This window comes from Chrysochloris asiatica, unplaced genomic scaffold (genome assembly GCF_000296735.1).
Source record: "Chrysochloris asiatica unplaced genomic scaffold, ChrAsi1.0 scaffold00016, whole genome shotgun sequence".
NCBI classification, from domain to species: Eukaryota; Metazoa; Chordata; class Mammalia; order Afrosoricida; family Chrysochloridae; genus Chrysochloris; species Chrysochloris asiatica.
Window position 1 is genome coordinate 29166203 of NW_006408534.1, and position 14964 is coordinate 29181166.

At 41.8% G+C, this 14964-nt stretch overlaps 1 protein-coding gene across 2 annotated transcripts in view; it reads right to left on the reverse strand.

Moving 5' to 3' along the window:
* Positions 1–4063: 4063 nt before the first annotated feature.
* VSNL1 (visinin-like 1) overlaps positions 4064–14964 on the reverse strand; it is a 112560-nt gene continuing 101659 nt past the window's right edge. The window contains exons 2-3 of one of the 2 annotated variants that reach the window (XM_006835267.1): positions 12526–12741; positions 4064–4261 (exon numbers count right to left, since the gene is read on the reverse strand). In XM_006835267.1, coding sequence (XP_006835330.1) covers positions 4064–4261; positions 12526–12741 — 414 coding nt within the window. The remainder of the gene's footprint in view (positions 4262–12525; positions 12742–14964) is intronic. The other variant, XM_006835268.1, reaches the window with a different exon arrangement.

Below are 14964 nucleotides of genomic sequence, written 5' to 3' on the forward strand. Positions count from 1 at the left end.
GTCTAGTGGTGAGGATTTTGTTTTCTTTAGATTAGATGCAAGCCATACCGATGGTTGTGTTCCATGGTCTTCATCAGTAAATATTTGAAGTCCTCTTCACTTTCAGCAAACAAGGTTGTATCATCTGCATATTGCAGGTTGTTAATGAGTCTTCCTCCAACCTGATGCCATGTTTTTCTTCATGTAACCCAGCTTCTCAGATGATTTGCTCAGCATACAGGTTGGATAGGTATGGTGAAAGAATACAATCTTGTTGCACACTTCTTCTTCCTCTTTATCATCTGACTCTGCATGTTCCTCCACAGCTCCTAAGTGCTGAGCCACACTTCAACCGTAACACCACTGGTGGCATTATTTCAAAGCCCCCAAGGGAGACTGTTGGCTGTACAGACATTTTCAAAGTAGCCAGTGTGACTTTAATTGGGCTACCTTCATGATTCGTTGCCTCTGCTTCAACAATGTGCAATTCATCCTTGGCACCAGCCCCTAAACTGACCGTTTTTAATGATAACTGGTGCTCGTTTTCATCATTATCCACCTAACAGTGACAATCTTTATCAGCTTTTAGTTCACAGTCGAAGAGATTGTTTTGGGGCCTCAGAGGGCTCCTGTTCATACCCATCGAATCCTCCAGGGGGCGATGGTGTGCACTTAGGCGATAGAGAAGAAGGGCGGAGAAAAATGGATTCCCTGAAACAGCAGTGCAGGGCCTGGTGACATGTCTTAAGTAAATGCAACGAGGTCTCACCATCCTCACTTCTGAGAAACATTCTGGCTGTAGTTTTGTATGTAGAATATATTTAATATTCTTCACTTATCACCATAATTCAAATGTGTCAGTTCTTTTTTGGTCTTCTTTATTCATTGTCCAGTTTTCACATCCATATGCAGTGACTGAAAATACCTTGGTTTGAGTTGGGTTTTAGTTCTCAAAGTGACTTCATGGCTTTTAACACTTTAAAGAGATGTTTTGCATCATGTTTGCCTAGTGAAATATGTCCTTTGATTTCTGACAAGATGTACCTAACTGGATTTGAGAATTGCAATGAACTAGGGCAACAGGGAGACAAATTATTACCTTGTTTCACAAGCTTTTGAATTAAGAAAATAAGTGCTAAATGTGCTGTACTTGAGGAACCACAGCTGAGGATTCGTTAGAGGAAATCTTGAACCCTAAGTCTTACATTAAAGCCATATGGTATGTCTTTTGGAATTGGGGGAAAGTGGTGAGTATATTTGCATGTTTAAGAGATGGGAATTGTGACCACAGAGCAGACTGTGACAGATTATTCTCCAAAGATGGTAGCAACAGTGTTCCCATGCCACATATTCTTTCTAGAACCTTGACATCAAGAGATGAATAAGAATAGGTTTGCTTGTGACCTTTTGGAGTCACCATGGAAGTGATATTTCATGATTTCTGAGGTTAGATCAGAAAAGGTAATGAAGCTTCCAACTTCTTTGCAGTAATTCTTGTTGTAGAACCTTGAACCACTGTGTTAATAGTATGACTGCTCTGAGGCTGCCATGCTGTGAGGAAGTGCAAAATATCCTGGGTGGAGAAGTCTTAGAGACTACAAGAAGAAACAGATAAGCTCAGTCAATTCCCAGCTGCTCTAAGTCCTTTTTTTAGCTCCAGCTGCAACTACACGAAAGACCCCAAGCAAGAATCATACTGAGGAGCCCTTCTCAAATACAGGTCTCATAGACTCCACCAAAAAGTTTTGAGGGTGAAATGTTATCGAGCAGCAGTAATTGAACCACTCCTATTCAACCATCCCCGAAGAAACTGATATAAGATGCTTCCTTTTATTTTCTGTATCCTTATAAAACATGTTTGTTTTGAGAGAATGTATTTTCCTTTATATGTATATTATACTGTGTAATAGATTTCATTGTTTCTTTTTTCCCCATTCAGCTATTTTTAAATGCCAATGTTGTGTGTACATAAATCTGTTACTTCCAATTTATGTATCATATGCCTGAAATTGCATCCATATATTTTATTTTCCCATCTCTCTGATAATAAACTATGACATTGTTTCTAGTATCTGCAAGTACCAAAAGCTGCTATGGACATCTGGGGGACTCCTTGATGACCTTCTATGACAGTTTCTTGGGACAACATACCCAGGGATAGAAACCTTGAGCTAGAGGATTCATGTTGAGTAATTACTGCTGGATTGCTCCCCAGGATCCCTGCACGCTGCTAGAGTAGTGAGGACTGAAACTAATACACCATAGGTTCATTTGCTGACCCAATTTCTACATTATATCTATAAAAAGAATGGTGAATTGGCTGGAGGGTTCGTTTTCCGTAAATGTCCCAAACATTTACATGATTGACTACCTCCCTTCATTAAGGCCTTTCTTTAAATGGCACTTAACCGTACTATTGCCATTGCGAATCCCTTTACTCCCCACCTCCCTCTCTTGTGCTTGCTTTCATAGTTTTGACAATGTAATCATCTTTTTGTTATTTTAGTGTCTGTGTCAGCCTGCAAGAAAGCTGTTGGGCACATCAGTGAAGATGTTTTATGAATGAAATGATCAGAACCCAACCGCTGGATGCCACTCTGAGGAGGTTCCCTTCTTAAAAACAACAGAAAGACTTTTCATTTAGAAACTCAGTTGTCTTTCCTACTGGCTTCTTCCGGAGGACACTTCTCAGCCTCCTAACTGTACCCTCACACAGTTGTGTCGGATATACCTTGTTAGCATCAAGGTAACTCTGAAATACAAGTTACTTTCTTGGAATAGACATTTTTTTTAGCATGAATAAGCCTTATGTTTTATTCAAACTTCACATGCCATATTAATTGTCACTCTTTTGAGAACCAGATGGGAGCACTGGAAAGTAGATTTATTTTATTCCTTTTTTTTTTTCATATTCCAAAGTTGTGTGTTTAAGAATCCGTAAGTTCTTAAAAGCAATTCTTGATCCAATTTTCAGCAGTAGGGAGGGAAAAGAATACTAGTAAGGTATGCTCATCATGGACTGATCAACCATTCAAGATCAAAAGGACAACATGTACCTAAGGACTAAGTTGAAAAGGGATGGGCTGGAGGGCAGAATGGAAATAAGAACCTCAGTGAGGGAAGAGATTGTTATCAATGAGATGAAACAAAGTATATGATTTGTTCAATGTAAAACTGATGAGCTCTATCAACTTTCACTTAATTCATAATAAGGGTTTTTTTGTTTTGTTTTGTTTTGTTTTAAGCACAATCCTTGATAATTGTGAACATGTTTCAAATTTTAAATTATAAAATAAGAACTGAAGGGAGGGGACATCAAATGTTATAAATTTATTTGGGATAGCTATTGTAACCTCTTTGGGAACCTTTGAAAATTCAAGCAGAAATCAATACACTTCCATCTTACTTTTTTCTTTTTCTTTTTTTACTTCCAATAAATAATATCTTTGTGTATATGTATATATAGATAGATTTAATTAATGAGTCATTTTAGCAGGGTTTTTAAGTTTTATACTGCAATCATCCAACACAGCTCTTTCCAGATTGATAGGATGCAAATGAGGTAAGAATTAAGGCAAACCTAAAAGGCATGCAAATGTATATTTATAGTCACTGATAATACAAGCTCTTGTGTGTGGGCCAGACACAGGAGCCAAAGGCCCCTCTGCTTGTCTGTCCAGTACTATTTTACAGGAGAATGGTGACAGCTTATAATTTACATTACTGTGGGAGTCGCAGTGCCACTAACAGTATGTAATCAAGAAGACACAGCATTAGCAAAACATGAACAAGAAATTATATAACTTTGTGCAGCACACTTCTGCCCAGGCTTTGGAGGAAGAGGATTATTTTATGAAATGATATTACACATATCACATAGTGGCAGGTTTTTTTTGTTTGTTTGATAACATATGCTTTTAAAATTCATTAGCAAATGACATTCTCATGCACACAAGTGTTTCAAACACAAGAAGCAAGTCCATTTATAGGTAGTCCAAGCAATATTGTGTGTAAGTGTGTGTGAATAGCTGCAGACTGAATGGAACATTGAGACTTTTGTGCAGTTCATAATGTTGACATCAGCTCATTTCTGAATGTCACACTGCAGAAGTAATACAATGGAAGGATCGCTTTTTGCAGCTTCTTTGAATTCATCCAGTGTAATCTGGTCATCTTTGTTCTTATCCATCTTGCTGAAAATCTTGTCTACTCGCTGCTCGGGTGTAAGGCCGTCCTCATTCATTTTCATCATGATCACAGTGCCCACCATTTTGTAGATCGCCTTGGGAGAAAGCACATCACACACGGGATTATCAGACCCAGTAGGATACAGAACTCTTCTTGCTTTCCTTTCATGTGATTGGATCCTGTCTATCCAGCCCCAATATACATGGCATCTCTGGAAAGGCTTCCTTCTCCCCAGACGAGAGTTACGCACTTCCTGTCCTGCACCTCACCACACCTCAACCATTAGAAGACATCTCGTACATTATTAGAATTGGCTTATCCCCACCAGAGAGTGTGTTTTATGGGGTTAGAAATCACGTGTCTTTTGCTCACCCCTGTAACTCTAGGGTCAGGCACAATGCCCGGGCCACAGTAGGCCTTCAGTACATATCAGATGAATGAAAAATATTCATTGAACTTGGTAGAACAAAGTATGTGGGTGGTGGAGGCAAGATGAGGTACGGTAACATAAAGTGTTGATGAGAGATGAAGATGGAGGAAGGGACACAAGAATTAAACAATCATTCTCCTATGACATGATAGAGGATTTAAATGTATTTTGAAGGACTCCTTAAATGATTTTAAATAAAATAATGATATGCTAAAATGTATTTTCGTCTTGTGACCAATTAGATACACAAGAATTTTGAATGCCTCCCAGGTTTCTGGCTGGAGGAAGTGGGTAGAAAGAGGAGTTTAGTGGTGAGATAAAGACTAATGGATTAGGAAGAGGTTTACAGAGAACATGATGAGTTTCATTTTGAACACTCAGGGTCTGAAATCTTGATGATAGCCAACAAGCACTTCAAAAGTAGCAGAGTACTGAAATTTCTAATTTTGTGGACACCTGACAGACGTAGTCCAGATTCGTAATCAGAGTGATATATGGCGTGAAAAGCAAAAACTGCACATAATACCTGGCACTTAGTCAAAGGGACAAACTTCTACATGTAAACTGTCCCTCTCACCATGTTCCTTAACCTGTAAAATTAATAGGGATTAGCCGAGACAATGAATATAAAGATAGCCAGTAATACAAACACACTATTTATAAAGTCATAGTAATAAATGAGACCCATCAGACAATAGCAGGGTCTCACTGACTATATCCAAAGCCTCTGGATGGTGCAAACAGTTAACAAATGTGGCTACATTCACAAAGAGGTACCTCAGAAAAAATGCCTGATAATTTCCAAAACAAAACAAAAAACAGTCATTAAACACCCTATGGAGCACAGCTCTACTCTGACATTCATGGGGTTTCCATGAGTAAGAACTGACTCAACAGCAACCGGTACTAGAATGATGCAACCCTGTAATTTGGACCTTGAATATGACAACCAAGAAAGAATGTTCCAGATGCAGCCTATGACACTTAACACCAACATAGGCCATGGGCATGCCAAGCTCAGAAGTAAATATATCCCACAAAGAATCTAAGAAATCCCTTTAGGCACATACGCCTTACGGAGTCCTCCAAGCAAGTATCAAAATAGGATCGCTTATTCCACATGCTTTCCTAAGATGAAGTAATTAAGTCTCAAGTATTCTTTTTCAAACTAGAATTTGAGGACCCATTTGCCTGTATTCAGCACTTCAGGTCAGACACACTTTTGTTCCTCCAGAGTCAATGATGCAGATAGAAAAAAATGGCACACAAAGGGAAGAAACAAATCCCTGTGGCTCTCTCTGTCTGAAATACTGTCCCTTGCCCCTTTGCCTGACTAGATTCGGCTCATCCTTTGAGACATCACAGGTCTCACTTCTCCAGAATAATTTTCCTCAATGGCATTACCTGGGCCTTCGCTGTTCTCTCCGCCATACAACCTCTCACCTAGTCTCAGTATTGTCACTTCTTGTTTACTCATCAGGACCTTGCCCTTTCTGGTCAATGAGCTCCTCTGGGGCATGCACTTGTCATTTCAAGTTTCTCTACCACCACTTTGCAGGCAGGGACTGCTACCTAGACAATAGTTCAGGACAGGAGTTTAAAGCGGGTGGAGATTATCTGGGGTGAATGAGTAGGAAATCTTCCTAATATGAGGCAAGATAACCTAGGCCTTGAAGGGTTTAAGGTTTTGGATGGGTACAGAGTCATTAAGGACATTTCAGGGGACCGATATGGCATGAGCACAAGCACCCAATTATGGATGTGAGGAGCCACTGGAGGGACTGACGGTGGGAGCAAAGGAGAGATGAAGAACTGATGTAAATTGGGTCACATGACTGTGCCTGACACATGATAACTGCTCGGTAAAGATGTATTGATCGAATGAATGAGAAGCTATGGAAAGATTTTACGCACAAGGTTAACAATGACAGAATCACTTAACGAACATTGATCTGTTGGCCAGGAACAAGGTGGCTCAGCGAAGAACTTGGAGGCAGGAAATACGTAATGATTCAGGTGAGAAGGGCCCGAACCTGGTGAAAAGAATGGAGATGGAGGTCTGGAAACTACATCAGAAAGAACACAAGAGAAAGGGGACAGGACCTGGGGACAGGCTGATTAGCTGGAGAGAAGCTGAGAGTTGAGTGAATGATATTTCTAAGGGAAAATGTCTGGAGTGAATAAAACTAAACTAGAGAACAGAGCCCTGAGAAGTACCTACCATTTATAATACACTTACTATGAGAAGATGTGTACACATATAAATGACATCATTTCATCATCACCACAGACTTGTGGGTTGTTTTTGTTGTTAGGTGCTGTCTGGGATGTTGTTATTATTATTAAATGCCACTGAGGTTGAGTTGGTTCAGATTCATAGCGACCCTGTAGAGGGCCTCCAAGGGGCAGCTGGTGGGTTTGAAACACTGACCTTGAAGTTAGCAGTTAGTGTTCATCTTGCATTGCCATCTGAGATATATATATATTTACTATTTGGTACTCAAAGTCCCACAGCCAGGAAGTGGCAGTACTAGAGGATGATTCTGAAAACTCTCCTTACTCCTGCTCCAGTCATGGTGAACTGATTGATACACAGGACCTGCCTTCCCCCTGAAAACCGAGAGACTAGATGAGGATCCCTGGTAATGTAGTATGTTATGTGTTAGGCTGCTAACCACAGGTCAGGAGTTTGAATGTACCAGCTGCTCAGCAGGAGCAATATGAGGCTTTCTGCCCCTGTAAAAATTCATAGACTTGAAAATCCTACAAATGGTTGCTATAAGTAGGAACTAACTCGACGGCACACAGCTGCAGCAGACAAAAATGAAAACAACTGTTTTCAGACTCCACAACTGGTAATGCAGCACTGTGACTCCCAAAAGAAGGTCACCTCAGTTTTCAGGCTGGAGGTCTTTCCTGACCACAGCACAGAGCAGAGCACAGAAACCTCACTGATTTGAGGAGACAACGATCTAAGTTTGGGCAGGCTGAGTTAGCTAGAGTTGGCAGGGCAGAGTAACGGAGGGAAGTGATACACAGAGAGAGCTCCTAAAACCTGCTTCGGACTCTGCTTGAATCTGTGCATGACTGGGTGAAACTCGATGGAGGGCTTTCTGAACAATAAGCTGACCAAGTCCCAGAGCTCACACAGGTGAAATACATCCTAGTCCAGGTACGCCAGAGTGGGGAGGTTTCATGGTTTACCTGGGGTATCCATAGTAGGACAATTTCCCTGTTTCTCTTCTTGTTAAAGCAAAGCTCCTTGAAAGAGTTTTCTATATTTACAGCCTCCACTTCCTTCACTCCCATTCCTTTTGGCTGCAAAGGAGTCCCTGAGTACTGCAAATGGTTTGTTGCTAACCAAAAAGGTTGGTGGTTCAAGTCAACCCAGAGGCATTTTGGAAGAAAGGCCAGAAGATCTTCCAAAAAATCAGCCACTGAAAGCCATATAGAGCACAATTCTACTCTGATACATGTGATTGCCTTGAGGCAGAATTGACTCAGCTGCAACTGGTTTACTCCATTGGAACTATTCTTGGTTTGTTCTAATGACCTCCAGGTTTCAAATCTAATTGTCAACTATTACTACTAATGTAAGGAGCTGTGGTAGTGTAGTGGTTATGAATCAGGCTGCAAACCGTAAGATCAGCAGATTGAAACTACCAGCTGCTCCGCGGGAGAAAGATGACGCTTTCTGCTCCCGTAAAGATTTACAGCCTTGGAAACCCTATACAGGGTCGCTATGTGTCGGAACCGACTCCACGGCACATCACAACAACAACTAATGTTACTTCCCCCTACCAATAGCCTTTGACAGGACTGCACGTTCCTTTTCCCTTGAAACATTTTCTGTGGTTCCCTTTCAGTACTAGTATTTGTTTCTTTCTCCCTTTTATTTTTTTAACTTCGATATTACTAGTTATTTTTCTCAGTCTCATATATTGGTTCTTGACTTCTAAACATTATAATATTCCAGGTACAGTCCTCTGGAAATGTCTATTTATATTTATTCCCTAGATCATCTTATTTGCTTTCAATGATTTAAATACTTGACAATTTCCAGCACACACAGGGTTGGAAATCATTCAAGGTTCCACCAGTTAGAATGGAGAGACTTCAATGAAGAGGCCTCTATTTAAATAAAAGGAGAAAGGAAAAGGACCTAAAAGTGATGGTGACAGGTTGTGTGCCATGGGGTCAGTTCTAACTCATAGCAACCCTGCATAGAATTTCTGAGGCTATAAATCTTTATGGTAGCAAAAAGTCTCATCTTTCTCCCATGGACCAGCTGGCAGTTTCCACCTGCTGACCTTGAAATTAGCAGTCTGATATGTAACCACTACAACTAGGTTTACCATCAAGAATGCAAAAAAGAAAAGCAGACCCTAGTGACCAGGAGCTAGTGGCCTGGTGCTGTCTGTTAGGACCTGGTGATTTTGTGGCTGGGCTGGCTCTTACAGCTCTTCTGTCATTGAGCATTTTCTAAGCCACAAATATTGAACAGCTCTCCCTGCTAGTATGAATGGCAGCTCTGCTATTTACCAATTAGAGCTTTATCCTCAATCTAGTCTGCCCCCCTTCTCGATGGGATTTTCCTGAGATATTCAATAATAGAATTCTTCCTACTCTGTACAGTACCCAACCAGAGTAAATGCTTGTTTCCGTGACCCTCCAACTGATGGCAACCCTACGTATGCCAGAGTAGAACTATGTTCCGTAGAACATTCAATTAGTGAGTTTTAGAATAGATTACCAGGTCTTTCTTCTGGTGCCTCTGGGAGGAATCAACCTCCAACCTTTTAGTAAGAAGCAGAGCATGTTCACCATTTGTACTGCTCAGGGATTCCCAAATCAACCTGTTGTTATGTGCCGTGGAGTTGGTTCCGATTCATAGCGACTCTGTAACAGGGTTTCCGAGGCTGTAAATCCTTACAGGAGCAGAAAGCCTCATCTTTCTCCCGTGGAACAGCTGGTAGTTTCGAACTGCTGACCTTGCGGCTCATAGCCCGATTTGTAACCACTACGCTACTGAAGTTCAAATCCTTTAATAAGTGTTCAGAGTCCTGGTGTGTCAATGCTGTAGGATAAGCATAGGATCACAAGGGCAGTTTGAACCACACGGTCGGCAGTTCAAACTTACTAGTCACTCCTCACAAACCCTATACAGGGTAGCTATGATTTGGAACTGCCTCCATGGAACTTAATAACAACACCACCACCCTCCTACTGAATCGCTGTACTGAGAAATACATTCAACGTGTTCAGCTGCAGATGTGTTTTTGGTGTGCTTTGGTTGAAGAACATTGCCTAGGACTAAAAATGAGAGTTTGGGGGAGGATTGATGATCGGTGGGGAAAAATGGCAAAAAGTCAAAAAGGAAAGTAATAATCTTAGAAAAGTCTGTCTTGTAGGAAAGTCATAGAGACCTTGACAAGAGTTCTGTAGAGTGTGGATGATGGACAAAGGTTTATGAGTGGGAAAGGTGAGAAAATGATAGCCGCGGTAAACCATATGTACAGTTTTTATACTGTGTTTTTTCTCATAACCTGATTGGAAGCATACAGTTAATTGAATGAAGCAAATACAAATAGAGAACTCAAATACCAGCTTTTTAGGCATGTTTGAGGGGAGTGGACGTTGATAACAGATGGGAAGAAGTCAAAGGATGGAAAGACTAGAGAAGGTGTATGAGCGCGAGAGAAAAGCTTCAGAAGTGATCAGAATGGAACGGACTCCATTGTATTGGGGAGGTTACAGGAAGAGGGGAAACCTCTGTCTCTCTCCCTCTCTGTGTCTCTAAGTGAAAGTGGGGAGAAGAGAGTGTAGTGTGATAGATAACACTTTGATTTTTGATTACTTGGACTTTGGTTGCCATTTCTTGCAATCATCCCCAATTTTCATTTGGAGTCCATGTGGTCTGGATGAACATTAACACCAACTCTGGGAAGGGAACACTTGACTCTTGCCTAAAGTGATTATTCATTTGTCTTCTTAGGTCATGGTGGTTGGTGCAGTGGTGGTTACACACACCTAAGATATTCCACCCAAGGACAATCATTGACTTGTTAGTTCATCAGCTGTTGAGTGCCTATGTTGTTGTTGTTAAGTGCCGTCCAGTTGATTGCAACCCATAGCGACCCTGTATAGGGTTTCCAAGGAGCAACTTGTGAGCTTGAACCACCGACCTTACAGTTCAAATGACTTGCAGTTTGACGCATTAGCCCACAGCGCCACACCACGACTCCTATAAGGTTCCACAAACTATTCTAGGCTCTAAAGTATACAGCAGTGAGCAAGCAGAGTTCACACAGAGTTTTCTTTCTAATGTATAAGGTAATTTGGGGCAGCAATAAATAAATTTCAGCAAGAGCTTGTTAGACACTATTTTAGATAGGGAATGAGGAAAGGATGGTGTCACTGGGAGGTAAGATGTGCTCACAGACCTGAGAGAAGTGAGGGAGTGGGTTGGGGAGAGCTTTCTGCATAGAGGAAAGAGGGCTGAGTGTTAGAGGAAATCCAAGAATATCCAAGTATCTGAAGAGTACCATGCAATGAGGAGTGTGGACAAGGTAAAATCAGAGCTGAGATACTTACAAAAATACCTGAAAAGGATGTCTGGTCTCTGTGAATGGACTGAGACATAACAGGGAACCTGGGAGCTACTCACAGCACTTTATGCCCACCTGGGGAAAGTAGTTTGAAGCTGAGGATGACATATGCAGCAGAGTAAAGCTCAGTCAAGAACCTGATATCCTGTGAACCCCCAAAAATCTCACTGTGAGTGAAAGGCTGATTTAAATGCCAACTGTCAATTGTCACAGCTTGGTTCTGTACTGGAGTGAGGGGGGCAGAGATGAGAAAATTCAGGATTTGGTGTGCAATTAGCAGGTTTCCTACCAGGTGTGATAGTAAAGAATTTGTATCAATATGTCTGGGCCTAGATTCTCAGCGGTTAGGCAATTAAGATACAGTAATGCCCTATGATGAAACCTAGTATAATAAAATCACTTCCTTGATGAGATTTGCTATGAGAAGCCAATCAATTAAAAGTTTCCTTGGGGATGTGGCCTGCTACCAATATATTGGATATTTGGGCAAAGCTTGCTTGCTTTTAGCTGGGTCTATCTTCTACATCTGACTCTACATATGGTTCTTTGGACTTGAGCTATCTGCCTGCCATATTGCCTGGTGGTTCTAGGAGTTGTCGGCAGCCTGCCACCTTACCTGCCCACCTTAGATTCATCAGCTCCTGCAGCTACCTGGGTCCGGGAACAGTCTTCTTTCTGACATCTGACTTGGTATTTCCCTGCCTCCACAAATGTGTGAGTCATTTCCTTAATAGAAATCTGTCTCTCACTATATACATGCATACATACATATATCCATATCTGTGGGTCAGATGTCAGTATACACACACACACACACACATACACACACACACATATATATATTGAAGGAGCTTTGGTAGCATGGTGCTTACGAATTGGGCTGCGAACCTCAAGGAGGTCAGCAGTTCGAAACTATCAGCCGCTCCACGGGAGAAAGATGAGGCGTTCTGTTCCTGTAAAGATTTACAGCCTCAGAAACCCAGTGCAGGGTCACTATGAGTTGGAACCGACTCTACGGTACTTAACAACAACAACAGCATATATAAATTGTGGAGAAAGATGAGGCTTTCTGTTTCCATAAAGATATAAAACCTCAGAAATTCTATATACAGGTTCACTATGAGTCAGAACTGACTCAACGGCATTTAACAACAATAATATATATTGATAGTTTATATATAAATATGTTTCACAGTTATATTTCTCCAGCAAACCCAGCTTAAGATACCAGGGAATCAAAGAAACCAGCACTGACACGAAGGAAACTGCTGTTTGGGATTTGTCAGGTCCTGGCTATGTGAGGGGCCCACCACGCCTCACCTCAATGATCTCCAGCATTTCCACTCGGGTGATCTTGCCATCACCATCCAGGTCATACATGTTGAAGGCCCAGTTCAGCTTCTGCTCAAAGCTGCCCCTGGAGGTGATGGACAGGGCACAGATGAACTCTCGGAAGTCGATGGTGCCGTCCCCGTTCTTGTCAAAGGTTCGGAATGCATGCTGGGCAAACTTGGAGGCATCACCATATGGGAAGAACTATAAAGCAGAACACACAGATTCAGGTGTTAGGATGTAAAAGAGTCAGAGGCTATTCTGTAAAGACTCCTGGACTAAAAAAGACAGGTGGTAGACTCAGTAGTTCCTGTTTACAGCATAGCTGGCATGCTCCTCGACCGCTGTTGGGCTGAGTGGGATGGCTTACCTATGTTCTTACAGTTTCCTGCAGGTGAGGCCAGTGAAACATAGCTTTGGGTTTGGCAGATCCAGGGATCCAGTCTCCCAGTACCGACTGATGCCTGTAGCTGGTGTTCCTAGTTTTTGGCTTCTCTGGGCATTCTCCTAAAGACAAGGACTGAGCCGGGGCAGATTTCTTTCCCCAAACAGGGTGATGCTACATGAGCTTTGGTATGCTTGTAGGTGTGAGAATCTCAGTTCTTTGCTTTCAAAGGGGGAGGAGGTAGATTGCCTGATCCTGCTTTCTCCCCATACCTGCCCCATTTCCATCACCCATTCAGCTCCCTCTGTGTAAGTTTCCAGTTTCTGATTCTCTTTTACCTTTTCTTTTTCAGAACAGACGTTTGAAGCCCACTAAAAATATAACATGATGGAGCTTATTTTGGGGAGACATAAAGAGATTTCTTCACAGAGCCAACAGACACCATGGGTGCTGTGAGAGGCGGAGAACACAGACAAGACAGAAAAGGCAGATGAGGAGGTAGGATCATGACAGGCTGTGGCCTTGCCTTGGTCTAGGACATTCACAGCTGCAGGTGGTTCTGATACATCACCTTGTGTCTGCCCCAGCAAAGTCACAGGATGTCATTTTAGGTAAAGGGTAGGTAAAAAAACAAAACAAAACAAAAAAACCCAAATAAAAACATGGATGAACAAGCCCAGCAAATTCAAGGTCTAGTAGATTATACAGCATGTATATTAAGTTTTTTTTTTTTTTTTTTTTTTTTTTAATCCCTTCCATATTTTGCCGTTTGCTAAGTGGCACAGGCTGCTGGTTGCAACAAGAGGCCTGATTTGTGGCCACTCTGGGCAGTCCTCCATTAGGAACCATCCACTTCACCTTCCTCACTGGGCTTTGCAGGGAGAGAAGACTTGCTGTGTGCTCCCCCTACACCTAGAAGCATGTTGTTGCTGTTGAGAGCCATAGGTAGAGTCAATGCCAACTCATAGGGACCCCATGTGACAGAGTAGATCTGCCCCCATAGGTTTTCTAAGCTGAGATCTTTTACAAAAGCAGATCATCAGGTCCTTCTCCCATAGGGCCTCTGGTGGGTTTGAACTGACAAGCTTTCAGTTAACAACTGAGTAGTTAATCTGTGCACCAGCAGGACACCTCAGAAGCATATTGGAAGGTAGAAAATTTTGCTCCCAAAAATAAAATATGCATTTCTCATGTTAGGACTCGATGCATGAGCCTAGGGAAGAGACAAGTGCTCTGAGAGGAGAAAAGGCTGGCCTTGAATTTTATTTCTGTAGCACCCTGCTTCCAAATACCAAATCTGTTCCAGTTACATGACTAGGAAACACATCATACCAACACTTGATGGCTTTAAACAACAACAATCATTTTGTTATCTGAGAAAATACAAGTTTGAAAACCACTTATTTTTTATTATGGAGCTCGGGTGGCACAGTGGGATAAGCATTGGACCATTAACCACAAGGTCAGTGGGTCAAACCCACTAGCCACTCCGTGGGAGAATGATGAGGCTGTCTGCTCCCATGAAGGTTTACAGTCTCCAAAGCCCTACGTGAGTCTGCATTGACTTGATGGCAGTGGGCTTTCTTTATGATTAAATAACTTCTACTTACATGACTGTTAAGAAGAACTTTCTCCTTTATTCCTTCATGGCCTAAACACATTATTTATTTATTTATTGTAATGTTTTATTATGAATTATGTGATCGTTTACATGGGAGAACATTAGTTTTACTTTCATCGTATCGTATATTGTTTCATTGCCATGGTTACAATCCCCTCCATGCACCATCAGCCAACCAAAGGGTATATACTACAAGTCTGCCCCCCGGGTCATCAGCACACAGCTCCTCTCCCTCTCCATAAACACATTATTTGTTTATAGTATCATTCAATTTCATTGTCCATTAAAATTCACTGAGGCACAGCACAGCCGTGTCCCTGCATTTCAGGACTACAGCACAGTTAATGAGGGGAAGACGATTGAAATGAACATTGCTCATGTTATCAGGTGTGGTGTGCCGCTGTGGATCATCACTGGACTG